General features: G+C 38.7%; 1 protein-coding gene across 3 annotated transcripts in view; it reads left to right on the top strand.

Moving 5' to 3' along the window:
• Window positions 1–12,651, top strand: part of RPS6KA5 (ribosomal protein S6 kinase A5) — an 80,715-nt gene that overhangs the window by 13,470 nt on the left and 54,594 nt on the right. For 2 of the 3 annotated variants that reach the window (XM_074585506.1, XM_074585508.1), the window contains exon 3: window positions 11,081–11,299. In XM_074585506.1, the coding sequence (XP_074441607.1) occupies window positions 11,081–11,299 (219 nt within the window). Of the gene's footprint in view, window positions 1–9,005; window positions 9,163–11,080; window positions 11,300–12,651 lie in introns of those variants that run through there. The other variant, XM_074585507.1, reaches the window with a different exon arrangement.

Here is a 12,651-nt window from a genome sequence, read left to right as displayed (position 1 = left end):
CTGTAATTGCACGAGCTGCTACATCACTGAAAAGAGCAAAGATTTTTGATTTTTCACATTTAGATTTCATACAAATTCTGTCATAAATTCATTAAGTCGTTAAATCACCTGAGAGTATATTTATCTGTTTCTGAAGTAATTTTTTTAAAATATAAATTTAACAGGCTTAACAATTCAACCCTTGCTGTTAAATTTTAGTAGTTAGTGGCAGAGGCAAGGAAGCTTTAATATTCATAGATATATGTTACATATTCATAGGTAGAAGCAGCTATGCAGTTCTGAAGTGGTCAGTATTGGTCTGAATGGGGTTGACAAAACCAAAATTATTTATAATTATGCATTTTTGTGAGGATGTCTTTCTTTCCTGCTGATGGAAACATCGGCTGGATTTTACTTTTAATTATACATCTGTGTGTGAAAACTAGCCCCATACCTGATTTTCTTTCTTTTTTTCTTACCACTGGCATTGGTCTGAGATCACCTTAATATTACTCTGTATTCCAAATGCAACAGCTGTAAGTTTTGGTGGTTTCATAACTGTCAGTCTTCAAGTTCAGACTAGTGGTAGCCCAGCCTTCTCCTAATGTGTTTAGGCAGTGCCTCTGAAATGCCGCTTTGCAGCTGTTAAACTGTTGTCTGTCATTCATTGCTACCTTCCATGTCCTCCCTTCTTCATGAACAGATTAGCTGAATTTCTCTTAACATGGAATACTCTTAGTCGTAGCAGGTAGTCCTTAGTCTCCTAGTCCAAACGCTATCCTATTCACTCAGGTTAACAGGATAATTTTTGAGTGACCCCTTTCAGAAAAGGCTACTTCAAAGGGTTGACAATGGGATTGACAGTGTGTGTACACATGAAGAAAATAAAAAAGCTGAGGAAGCATGCCTGTCTGTCTTCATCCTGTTCTAGTAGTCAAGTTGCTCCAGAAACACTTTCTGTCTTAGTAGACTTCTGACTATTTCAAGAACTGACTAAAAGATTCCTACAAGCTTTAGGCATCCTAGGACACATTGGGTATCCTGGAATGGTATTTGTAGGAAGAGTAGTATTGTTTTTTGTCAAGGATACGCTAGTTGCACTTTTTAAATATGTAATTTCAATCATAGCCTGAGGTTCTTCCTTTAGAAATCTAGACCATCAGGGCAGTCTAGACGCTTTGTTCAGTCTTAAGCGTATCACAGCTAAGACTAGTGCATTAGGTATATCAGAGGTTGTTGCTTGCCAATTACTGGACAGCATTAAATGCAAACCACCTGTTCAGAATGGAGCTAGTTCTGTTTGCTTTTGGGGAAGTGACCATCTGTGACCTGTCAGTGTTTGCAGTAACATGGAATTGTTGAAAACAGGACTGGAATGGACTTGAAAAGGTCCTCTAATTGCTTGGCCCAAGACATGGTCAGTTATACCTGCATTATCCCTGACAACAATTTGTATATAAAAGCCTCCAGTAGTAGAGATTCTGCAACCTTCCGAGATGTTCTTGCTGTGGATGTGTAATATCCTGGCTTGAGAAGCATTCTGGGTATTGTAAGAAGCAAAAATGCCCCCTCATTCTTGCAAGAGGTTTATGAAAGAACATTATTTCACAATAGGATATACCTGTGTTAAGGCATTTCTTCTCTAAATATCATCCAACAAAATTTTGATGCAGGCTTGAACACCATCTTCACTTTCAGTGTATTTCTAATTGTTATGGTCAGAAGAGTTTCTGTGTCCTTTTCATTGACTCGACAGAGCAGAATAGAAACTAAAGCAAGATATTGGCCATTTGGCTAAGATGATCCTGAAATTTTCTTCTATGAAACAAATTTTCGTGAGTGTTGGGCCTGCTGTTAGAGAACAACAGAGAACTTGTACAAATTGCCTCTGGTGCGGTTAGTTGAATAACATACAAATCCCTTTGTAAAAACTTAGTTTTCAGGAAGTTCTAGAACTGCCTTGTCAATAACAAGAATTATTGTGTAAGCACTCCATCTTAAACGTGGAAAACCAACTTAAATGTCATAGACCTCACAGTATCTGCTGCATGTGAAAAGTCTGGATCTATACATTCAGTTACTTAGCTATCCTACTGACTGTATGTTTTTCTTGTGCAATGTACCTTGCTTTTTTCCCCACAACTTCCATAGCAAAGAGATTATTTTTCAAAAACTTCATAAGACTCTAACCACCTGTATGCATGCAAATTTTCCTACAAGATCTTAACTGTGTTATGTGATGAGTTCTGGGGTCCTGTTTAGGCCTGCAACTTCTTGTTCTCATACTTGAATTGAGGTTGGAGGAGTGAGTATGACTACTCTGACTTCTCAGTTCTTTGTACCAGAATATACATTTACTTGGGGGAATGAGAAGAAGCATAAAGACAACTGTCTATAATCACAATAACATAAGTCAGAAATATTTGGATTAGCAGGCTTTTATTGCAGACTTGTCTTAAATGATACTGTTCAAGAGTAAGGCCTCATTTAGAACTTGTACTGTCTTGTACAAACCTACTCATCTGCATTTCAGTTGTCGTCCTTAGGCATGCTCTCACAAAAAAAAAATGGGGAAAAAGTTCAGAAGATACTTGCATGCCTTCTGTATTCATAGAATAGTTCGGGTTGGAAGGGATCTTTAAGGGTCATCTAGTCTATCCTCTCTTGCAATAAGCAGGGACATCTTCAACTAGATTAGGTTGCTTAGAGCCCTGTCCAACCTGACCTTGAATGTTTCCAGGTGTGGCGCATCTGAAAACCTCTCTGGGCAACCTGTTGCTGTGTCTCGCCACCCTCATTGTAAAAAAATTTCTTCCTTATATGTAATATAAATCTACCCTCTTTTAGTTTAAAGCCATTGTCCCTTGTCCTATTGCAACAGGCCCTGCTGAAGTGTTTGTCCCCATCTTTCCTGTAGGCCCCTTCTAAGAACTGAAAGGCTGCAATATGGTCCCCTTGAGCCTTCTCCAGGCTGAACAACCCCAACTTTCTCAGCCTGTCCTCATAGCAGAGGTGTTCTGTCCCTTTGATCATTTTTATGGCCCTCCTCTGGACCTGCTCCAACAGGTCCATATCTTTCCTGTGCTGAGAGCTCCAGAGCTGGACGCAGTACTCCAGGTATGGTCTCACCAGAGTAGAGGGGCAGAATCACCTCCCTTGACCCACTGACCACACTTATTTTGATGCAGCCCAGGATATGGTTGGCTTTCTGGGCTGTTAGCACACATTGCTGGCTCATGTCCAGCTGTTCATCCACCAGTACCCCCAGATCCTTCTCAGCAGGTCTGCTCTCAATCCCTTCGTCCCCCAGCCTGTACTGGTACCAGGGGTTGCCACCACCCAGGTGCAGGACCCTATGTTTGGCCTTGTTGAACTTCATGAGGTTCACATGGGCCCAGTTCTTGAGCCTGTGCAGGTCCCTTTGGATGGTATCCTATCCCTCAACGGTGAGAACTGCAACACTCAGCTTGGTGTAATCTGCAAACTTGCTGAGGGGGTGCTCAATCCCACTGTTCATGTCATTGATGAAGATCTTGAACAGTTAGAACAATTTAGAGAGAAGGATGTTGTGGGGGATTGTGTTGAAGGCCTGACAAAAGTCGAGATAGACGACATCTGTAGGTCTTCCCTTGTCCACTGATGTAGTCACTCCATCATAGAAGGTCATTAGGTTGGTCAGGCAGGACCTGCCCTTGGTGAAGACATGCTGGCTGTCTTGAATCACCTCCCTGTCCTCCGTGTGCCTTAGCATAGCTTCAGGGAGGATCTGTTCCATGACCTTCCCAGGCACAGAGGTGAGTCTGACAGGTTCCCAGGGTCCTCCTTTCTACCCTTTTTTAAAAAATGAGTGCAGTGTTTTCCCTCTTTCCAGTCACCAGGGACTTCACCTGACTGTCATGACTTTTCAAATATCATGGAGAGTGGCTTGGCAACTACATCAGCCAATTCCCTCAGGACTCTGGGATGCATTTCATCAGGCCTCATAGACTTCTGTATGTTCAGGTTCCTCAGGTGGTCATAAACCTGAACTCTTACAGTGGGAGAGACTTTGCTCCTCCACTTCCTGCCTTGTAGTTTGTCCACTCAAGAGGTGTGGGGAGAGAGGTTGCCAGTAAAGAATGAGGCAAAAAGGTTGTTGAGTACCTCAGCCTTCTCATCTGTTGTTACCAGTTTGCCAGTCTTGCTCATCAGGGGGGTTACACTTCTTTTGACCTTCTAGTTGACATACCTGTAGAAGCCCTTATTATTATTCTTTGCATCTCTTGTGAAGTCCAGCTCCAGCTGCACCTTGGCTTTCCTGACCCCATCCCTACACAACCAGGCAGCATCCCTATACTCTTCCCAGGATACCTGTTCCTGCTTCCACTGCCTGTGCATGTCTTTCTTGCTCTGTAGTTTGACCAGCAGGCTTCGACTCAGCTGTGACCATGTCTTGCCCTCCTTTCCTGATTTCTTACACCTGGGGATCGAGAGCTCTTGTGCTCTATGGAAACTGTCCTTAAAGATCTGTTCTGTTCCCTTGTCCCTGAGGGCAGTTTCCATGGGGGGGTCCCATTGACTAACTCCTTGAAGAGCTGGAATTTTGCTTTCCTAAAATTCAGGGTCCTGACTTTACTCTTCCCCTGACCCATATCCCTCAGGACTGCATTACCTGGTTTAAGAAGTTAATTGGTGCACTCCAGGAGTCTCCTGGATTGCCTACAGTTTGCTGTGATACTTTTCCAGCAGATGTCAGGGTGGCTGAAGTCCCCCATAGCTGGAGTAAGAAGGCTTCATCAATAGGCTCCCCTTGATCAGGCAGCCTGTAGTAGATGCCAGCCATGAGGTTTTCTTTGTTGCCTCTGTCTCTTATTCTTACCTATAGGCTTTCAACCTGCTCATGGCTGTTCTTCAAAGACAGCCCTTCACACTCTATCTGTTTCTTGATGTAGAGGGCAATGCCTTTGCCTCTCCTTTCTCGCCTGTCCCTTCTGAACAGCCTCTAGCCATCGACAGCTGCACTCCAGTCATGGGATTCGTCCCATCAGATTTCAGTAATGGCCTAGGTTGCCATTTGTAGATTTCAATCAGCACGGTGGCTTCCAACTCCTCCTGTCTACTGCCCACGCTGTGTGCATTGGTGTAGAAGCACTTGAGCCGGGCTGTCAGCTGTGTCACCTTCTTAGAGGAACATCCGTTAATTCCTTTGAGGTGTTTCACTGGTGTTGCCCCTCTTGGCTCCTATTGCCTCAGGAGCCCCTGTCTCATCTCTTTAAGACTTCAAGTGTGCTCCAATGTAGCCAGCACATCTCAGAGTAACAGGCTGCAAGGTATGTGGAAGGTACTTAGAATCAGAAGGATATATTCATATAAAGGGAAGAAAATTGATAGGATGAATGTCAGATTTAAATAAACAGCTCAAAATCATGTTATACAAGAAGGTATCATAAAGTTCCATCTAAGAGGTCAGAAAGTATTCTGATAAAGTTAAGACTGTAAAATTAAGTCTTTCAAAGCACAGTGAAGAAAAGAGAAAACATTCTTCTCTCATAAAAGGAGAAGAAAGAACGAACTGTGGTTACTGTGCTCAGGAGAGTGAGCCACAATTAGGGAGTGTCTAAAAATAATTCCAAACTCCAATAATATTTTACTTCAGTTTCTGCTGTGGAAAGTTATGATGAATACTGAATGGCAGGTGGGATGGACAATTGGAGGCTGAGTTTGGAAATAGGAAATTATTTTTCTGTATGAAGAGCAGACTGAAAAAGGGGTGTCTGTGTTCAATCTGTGAACCTAGAACCTGGATAAATTTGTCCCATTCATCCATCAGAGAGTTCTGCAAGAATCTGGATGTTAAATTGGAGATTGGTAGCCAAGATTTTTTACTGGAGTTAATGTCAGAGATGGTTCCGTATAACTGGAGAGAATAGCAAATGCAATCCTACATTTAAGAATGAAAGAAAGAGGTAAGACAACGATCCAGGCAGCTTATTGGTTAATTGTTCTGACTTCAGCAGTATGCAGTGACTTCAAATAAACTTTGAAGAAAATAATTTACCTTAATTTTGTAATAATTAAAAATGAATGGTATGCTTATTGGTAGATTGTCTTACATATGAAAGCTGCCTTCTGAAAATTTACTTTCTTTAAAAAAGAAATACCTATTTATTGTAATAACATTTACTTTTTTAAAAAAGCTAAGAGTAAAAAAGCAAAAAAACCCACATAAGCAAAATGCCGATAGAAAGCACCTTACCCTCTACTGTCACTTTCTGCCTTTCTTATTTGCCTCTCACTCACTTGTATAATGGCACAGGGAACTTGGTCTTAGAGAAATAATGATGTTGAAAAAAGTCCGTTAAAGATTCTTCCCTACCTGATATTTAAGGAGAGATGACAGAGAATGCTTTATCTTTGACAGTTTGGTGGTGGACAATAAAAATTGGAAATGCTTGTTCAGAATTCTATTATTTGATTTTTAAGGGTTTTGCTTGGCTCTTTTCTTTTTTTTTCCCCCGCTGTTTTTAGCTGCTAGACCTATTTACCTGTTTGTCTTTCTGACTTTGCCACATCCCATATTTTAATTCATATGGACAGATACCTGCACAGTGAGAGTTCTGCCTCCAAATTCTTTAGGAAGATTAAATCTAAAGGCTATTTTAACAATAAAAAGTGCAGAGGAAAAAGGTTATTATGCATATATCATGCAAGAATACAGTGACATTTATTCAAATCATTAAGTATTTTGTACTTCTGAGCCTTTTCCTCTTGTTGTCTCATGATTATTCTTACACTGACAGTAAAAAAAGAAAGTAATTTAAGAAAGAGGCATAGCTTATGTTAGCACTTGAAAACATTGCTTTAAAACTGTCTGTATACAAATGTCAAGTTTGGGTGGATTTGGAAGTCCACATAAACCATCCTGTATGCTATAAACAATATGAATTGCTTGCCTTTTTCTCTGTAAGAATTAGCTGGCATGATGCAGTGGCTTAATGTGCTTGCATTTATATAGAAAGGATAAAGCAGCAAAGAATACTTCGTATTTTTAATTTGTTGTCTTTTAGCAAGTGTATACTTTAGAATATTCTAATGACTTGCTGAATTGTTACTTACGATGATGTGTATTACTATGAATGTGTATTCATGAAAAAGGCAGTATGAAAGGAAAGTTTTAACCCCAATTATATTTTTCTGCCTCACAAATTAGGTGTAAATTCAGTATAAATTGCTGGTATCAGATCTCTTATTCATCTTACAGGCCTGATATCCATATCAATCTGCAACTAATAATTGCTTTAAACTCTTATTTTATATCTCTTAGTGAACTGCAAGGTCAGTCTAACATGGCGGGGTGTGTGTGTGTGTATATATATATATAACGTATTATATAGTCTTTTAGTTCTTCCATCATTTAAAATGTTAATAAGATTATCAGGTAAGGGTATTCTTACAATTAGCTTTTGTGCCTTCTCCTTGCTGCCACTCAAATGAATTGCTTTTGCAGTGTTGTCTTTTAAGTAGATTTCTCGTGGTGATATCAGAGATTCTGGTGTTGAATATATCATGAGTCATTTGATTAAAATACTGCTACTTAAGATTTACTCTCATCAAAACCACTGAGAATCCTCATCATTCTGTCAGTTCTTTTCAGATTTCTGAAGTAACAATTTGTACTATGGTAAAGCTCTATGTTGCAAATTCTTTTATGATAATGCTAGTATAGTTTCTAGAGATTTCCTTACAGCTGTTACACTTCCCAGATAATTTTGCTCTGTGTAAAGTTGTAGTAGGTGCTGGTAATATACTGCTAGTATTCTGCCACTTAAGATGCATTATCATATGTTTTTATAAAGCATGATCAAAGTTATGGGTAGCCAACCATTAAAATCTAGGGCCTTTTTAAAATTTTACTTCAGCTTTGCTTAAAGTTCTCCAACATTTCTGGTAAAACTACTGTTTCCCAGGAACCTAAGGAAACTTCTGTTTAATGCTTGAGACTCAGCTTTTCAGAGGGGCACAAGGAAGTTTCAGCATCAAGCTCCAGCTGAAAACTGGTGCAAACTAGGGCTGCTCCCGTAAGCAGTTGAGAAATGCAAGCTAAGGCCATTCTCTGTGCTGTTTTTGTTGCGTGTTAGTAGAATGCAGAAGTGTTACCTACACTTTTTGAGAAGTAACTCCTTAAAAAGTTGTAAATACTACTTTTGGAAGCATTTTTTTTTTTTAAACCAATGCTCTCAGTAGTAAGGGCCTGTTTTTCAGATGCTAAAAATAATTTAACATCCAATAGTGGAAAAATAGGTGAATAACACTGAAATTGTGTATATGCATAACAGTGTTACTGTGGTCACAATATTGTGGGCTGTACAACCTTGATTCAGATCACTTGTGTTTGTCCATCATGACAGGATTTATGGCCCATGTCTATTTTACGGAAGTAATCTTACATCTATGGTTATCCATTTCTTGATGACCAGCTGGTGGCTATTGAGTCCAACTTGGATATACTTGGGATCTCATAACTACAATTAAAACTGGAAAATGCAATATACTGAACATCTTGAAAAAGGTTGTCTTGGGTATCTCACATTTGTCTCCCAAAATAGAAAGATATGTTTACACTAACCTATTCTGCCCCTGTTTGCCATTCTTGACAGATATTGTGAAAACTTATTTTATGAAAGCTCTTATTGGGAATAATGGGTTCTGTAAAGAAGGCAAACGTGATTCCTTAGGGTTTGATGAGTCAGGTAAAGAACTTAAAAAGAATTGTTCGTTTTATGAGCAGTATCACTTTTGTATACTGAATGAAGTAGAACTTGTTGTAGGAAAAAACCCACGTCATTTGATAATTCAAAGCTCTCTTATTACCTGTCTGGAAAAAACAGGAAATATCTGGAGTTGCATGTATGCTACAGCATTTTGAAATACCAACTATGTTTGAGTGTCTCACATCAGGGCAGTGTACTCTGTCTAGTGTATTTACAGTTTTGAGGTACTTGAGCATTCTCTTTGAGAAAGTAACGTGAAGATAATTATAGGGGGTTGGACAAAACACCCAGCTGGTTCAGTTTTCTGTCTCTCATGATGGCTTAAGAAGACCCTGCAAGAACATGGAGAGGCACACAAGGATGATGTCCGGAGTGAGCTTGCAGCAGCCTGCAGTTTGGGCCAGAGCGTGTCTCCTGTGTTTTGCAACACTTGGTATATTTTCTTCTCCCTCAAGTATTTATACAGTCTTTTTGAACTCATCTACATTTTTCACATCTGCAGCATAATGTAACAGTAGTTCCACAGCTTAACTGCATCTTTGTTTGTGTGGTTTGGGCAGTTCTTAATCTTGATAACAAATGAAATCGTTAGATATGTTAGGTTTTTTTTTTTTCCTAGAAATAACGAAAAACCTTTCTTTACTTCATACAATTTTTGATTTTTAACTCTCTAGCGCCTTCTTAAGCACTCTGCTTTTTCAGGCTAAATAAAAAGTCTAAGTGTGTTTAGTTCCCTTCATAATTAGAAGAAATCTTTTATCTTTTTCTGTATTTTTTTTAATGTTCTATACTTTTTTTTTTTCCTGATGGGGGCATGCTATTTGGGGACAGAAGAGAGGAGAGACTGAAGTAGTGTGATTCATTCAAAATACGAGCACACAAAAGATTTCGTACCACAGCTTAAGGCATTTCTGGTTTTGTGTTGAAAGTTTGGGGTACAGTACAGTTGTGTCATTTTTCAGTACTTTCCTTGAAGTTCTAACATTCTATTTGCTTTTTGGATTACCACTGGTTTTTCTCATAAGGTTATCTGTGGTAATTCTAGGTATTTTTTTTTTCTTAGTTATAACACTATGCACAATTAATTATTATCATACTTCATGTTATTACTCATTTACCTATTTGGAATTTTATCTGCCATTTTATTTTCCAGCTACTTAATATTCTGATAGTGTGGTAGAGTTTTCAGCAGTCAAGTTTGATTTCTGTTGCAGTGGATAACTTACTAAACCAAGAACCCCAGCTTCCGCACTGTTCACGTGTGACAGAACGAGGCAGGATGAATTCTTGTGGTGACCTCCTTTCACTGAAAAAGCTGAATATTTATTTTTAACCTTTTGGGTTTTTTGTCTGCTAACATAATTTTTCACTCATAATAGGACCCCGCTCTTTGCACCCATGATTGTTTAGTGTTTTTAAGACCCTTTGTAAGGGAACTTAAGTACCTTGGAAATCTAAATAAGTCAACCATATCGCTGTTCCTCCCTCCTCATTCCTTTGAGTGATTATTAGTAGAAGTAATTATTACTATCTACAGAAGTAATACTGATTCTTTCATAGTATCCTGTCTGTGTATTTACTAATTCTAACCTTTACTGTTTCTACAGGTTTGCCTCGTAGAGGTATCGAATTTATGTGTGTACAGTCCCCAGGAGCCCTTTTTATTTAAAAAAAAGATAAAAAAGGATGTCCATGTTTGCCACTTATTACTCCACTATGGAGTGTATTTTTAATGAAATATGTAAACAATTAGTTAAATAATTTAAAACTCTGGAAAGACTACCTCTTGGTCCTGGTGACTATTTCTTTACTGTTTGTGTTCAGCAAACCTTCTTTTTGAGGCAATTATTCTAGTTTATTCTCATTTAAGTCCAGTATGGGAGCGTCAGAAAGCTCCTACGTACTAAATACTGATGGGAAAAATTTGTTGGCTTTTCTATGGGTGTTTGGAACTTTAGTACTATAAAGCCAGTAATGAAAGCATATAAGTTGTGCAAGTATGGGCAGACTGTTTTGAGGACAAAAAAATAGCATCTCTCTTCCTCTAAACTCTTGCTAAATTCTAGGTATGGGGGTTTTAGGTTATTGCAAAGGAAGAAATCATCAGCTTTTAAAATTGTTTTTAAATACAAAAACTCTGATTGTTTCTCCCCGCTATTACTAAGCTCATTCGGTTTAAATTTTGCTCAGAAAAGGTCAGTGAAACAAAAAGGGTTCTGGAAGATTTTAGCCTGGATGGTTACTGTTTGCCATAACAATGAGTAATTGAAAATAATAATGATATCAGCCACACCTGTAGTACGAGTAGGTGACTGTTGTTTTTTTGTTTGTTTGTTCCCCATTTTTTTAAGCCTATGGAAAAGTGTTCCTAGTAAGGAAAGTAAGCGGCCATGATGCTGGAAAGCTGTATGCCATGAAAGTACTGAAGAAAGCGACGATAGTTCAAAAAGCCAAAACAACTGAGCACACCAGGACAGAACGTCAAGTGTTGGAGCACATCAGGCAATCACCATTTTTGGTCACGTTACATTATGCCTTTCAGACAGATACAAAGCTTCATCTCATTTTAGGTGAGTAGTTTTCAGGATTCAAGTTTTATGTTAATGGCAAAAAAAAATCTGCCCTTTTATCTCCTTCATGTTTTGTAGGTGTTTTTTTCATGTGGTCTTAAGTACTGTGTGTTTGGAGATTGCATGAGAGACCATAGGAAGTAAAATACTGCTCATCTTCAACAGTGTCTGTGTTTCTGTGTTTGTGGTTTTCCTGTTTGAACTTCAGTGTGCTACTCTGGCAGCGGGGAGGGCAGGGGGAGAGTATTATGCAGCAAAAAATATACAAGACCATAAGTACCTAAAGCAGAGAAATATCTTCTTGTACTTACCTAGCAGATGAAATTTTGATCTGCGCTTTTTAAACCATTGTTATATGCTGCATTAGGTTTTTTTACAGATTTTCAGACAAACTGCTACTGTGAATGAAAGAAGTTCTTAATCTGTATGAATATGGGTATTAAAGTGATTCATTGTATTTTCTCTGCGTGCTGCCTTTGCACATGTGGCGCAGAGGTTATTGGTAAGGTGGGATGGCGAAACATGACTTTGTTACTGGCACTAGTTGGTAGGAAAGAAGAAAAAAGTAAGGAAATACTTAAGTAGCAGAAAGCCTTCTAGTTCAAACATACTGCATGTTCCACTCTAAGAACAAGTTCTATATTGCCCTCAATGTGATCAGTGTTTTTGAAATGTTGTCATCTGTCTGAGAGGACAGAGCTACCTGTCACGATGCTGACTGGTCAGTGTGCCATTTTAGCACTGAAATGCTGCAAACTGAAAGATTGTATCAGACAGGTCTTTTTTTCAGAACAAGCGTACTCAGAACACGGGTGATGCCAGTGTTAAAGATGATTGTGCTTTCATTTATTTCTGGTCAAATGCCTTACAATGTTGGAATCTACAAGTTGTTGCTGTAAAATGCTCATGAAAACACTAGTATTGTGGATCAGTTTCTTGGTTTTTTTTGTTTTTTTTTTTCATTGTGATACTTCATTTTGATGTGTAAATAAGGGCTTTTTGTTTTGGTTTTTGCTTTCCCACAAAATCTACGTGAATCCATTACCAGAAAGGTCCTTTTTTTCCTTCTTTTTAGCGGAAAATGGGAATAATTACAGGAGGCTTAAAAATTTCTTTTAATCATTTTTTGTAACGGTGAAAATCTCTTCTACCTAACATGGCCTAAAGCTACTTTATAATTCACCTGGGCTTCACACCCTCCCTCATGAAAAAGCCACAACTGTTTGTTGCAAGTTTTTTATGTCTCATTATGTAAATCTTCGTAAAACAGTTCTTTGATTTAGTTTTGGAATTTATGTGTTTCAGAGGCTTCTGAATTCTTGGGGAAACCAGTCTCTGCCTTTGTTTTTCTG

The sequence above is a fragment of the Larus michahellis genome, chromosome 4 (genome assembly GCF_964199755.1).
Source record: "Larus michahellis chromosome 4, bLarMic1.1, whole genome shotgun sequence".
NCBI classification, from domain to species: domain Eukaryota; kingdom Metazoa; phylum Chordata; class Aves; order Charadriiformes; family Laridae; genus Larus; species Larus michahellis.
Note: the sequence above shows the minus strand (reverse complement) of the source record. Positions and strands in the feature narration are given on the sequence as shown.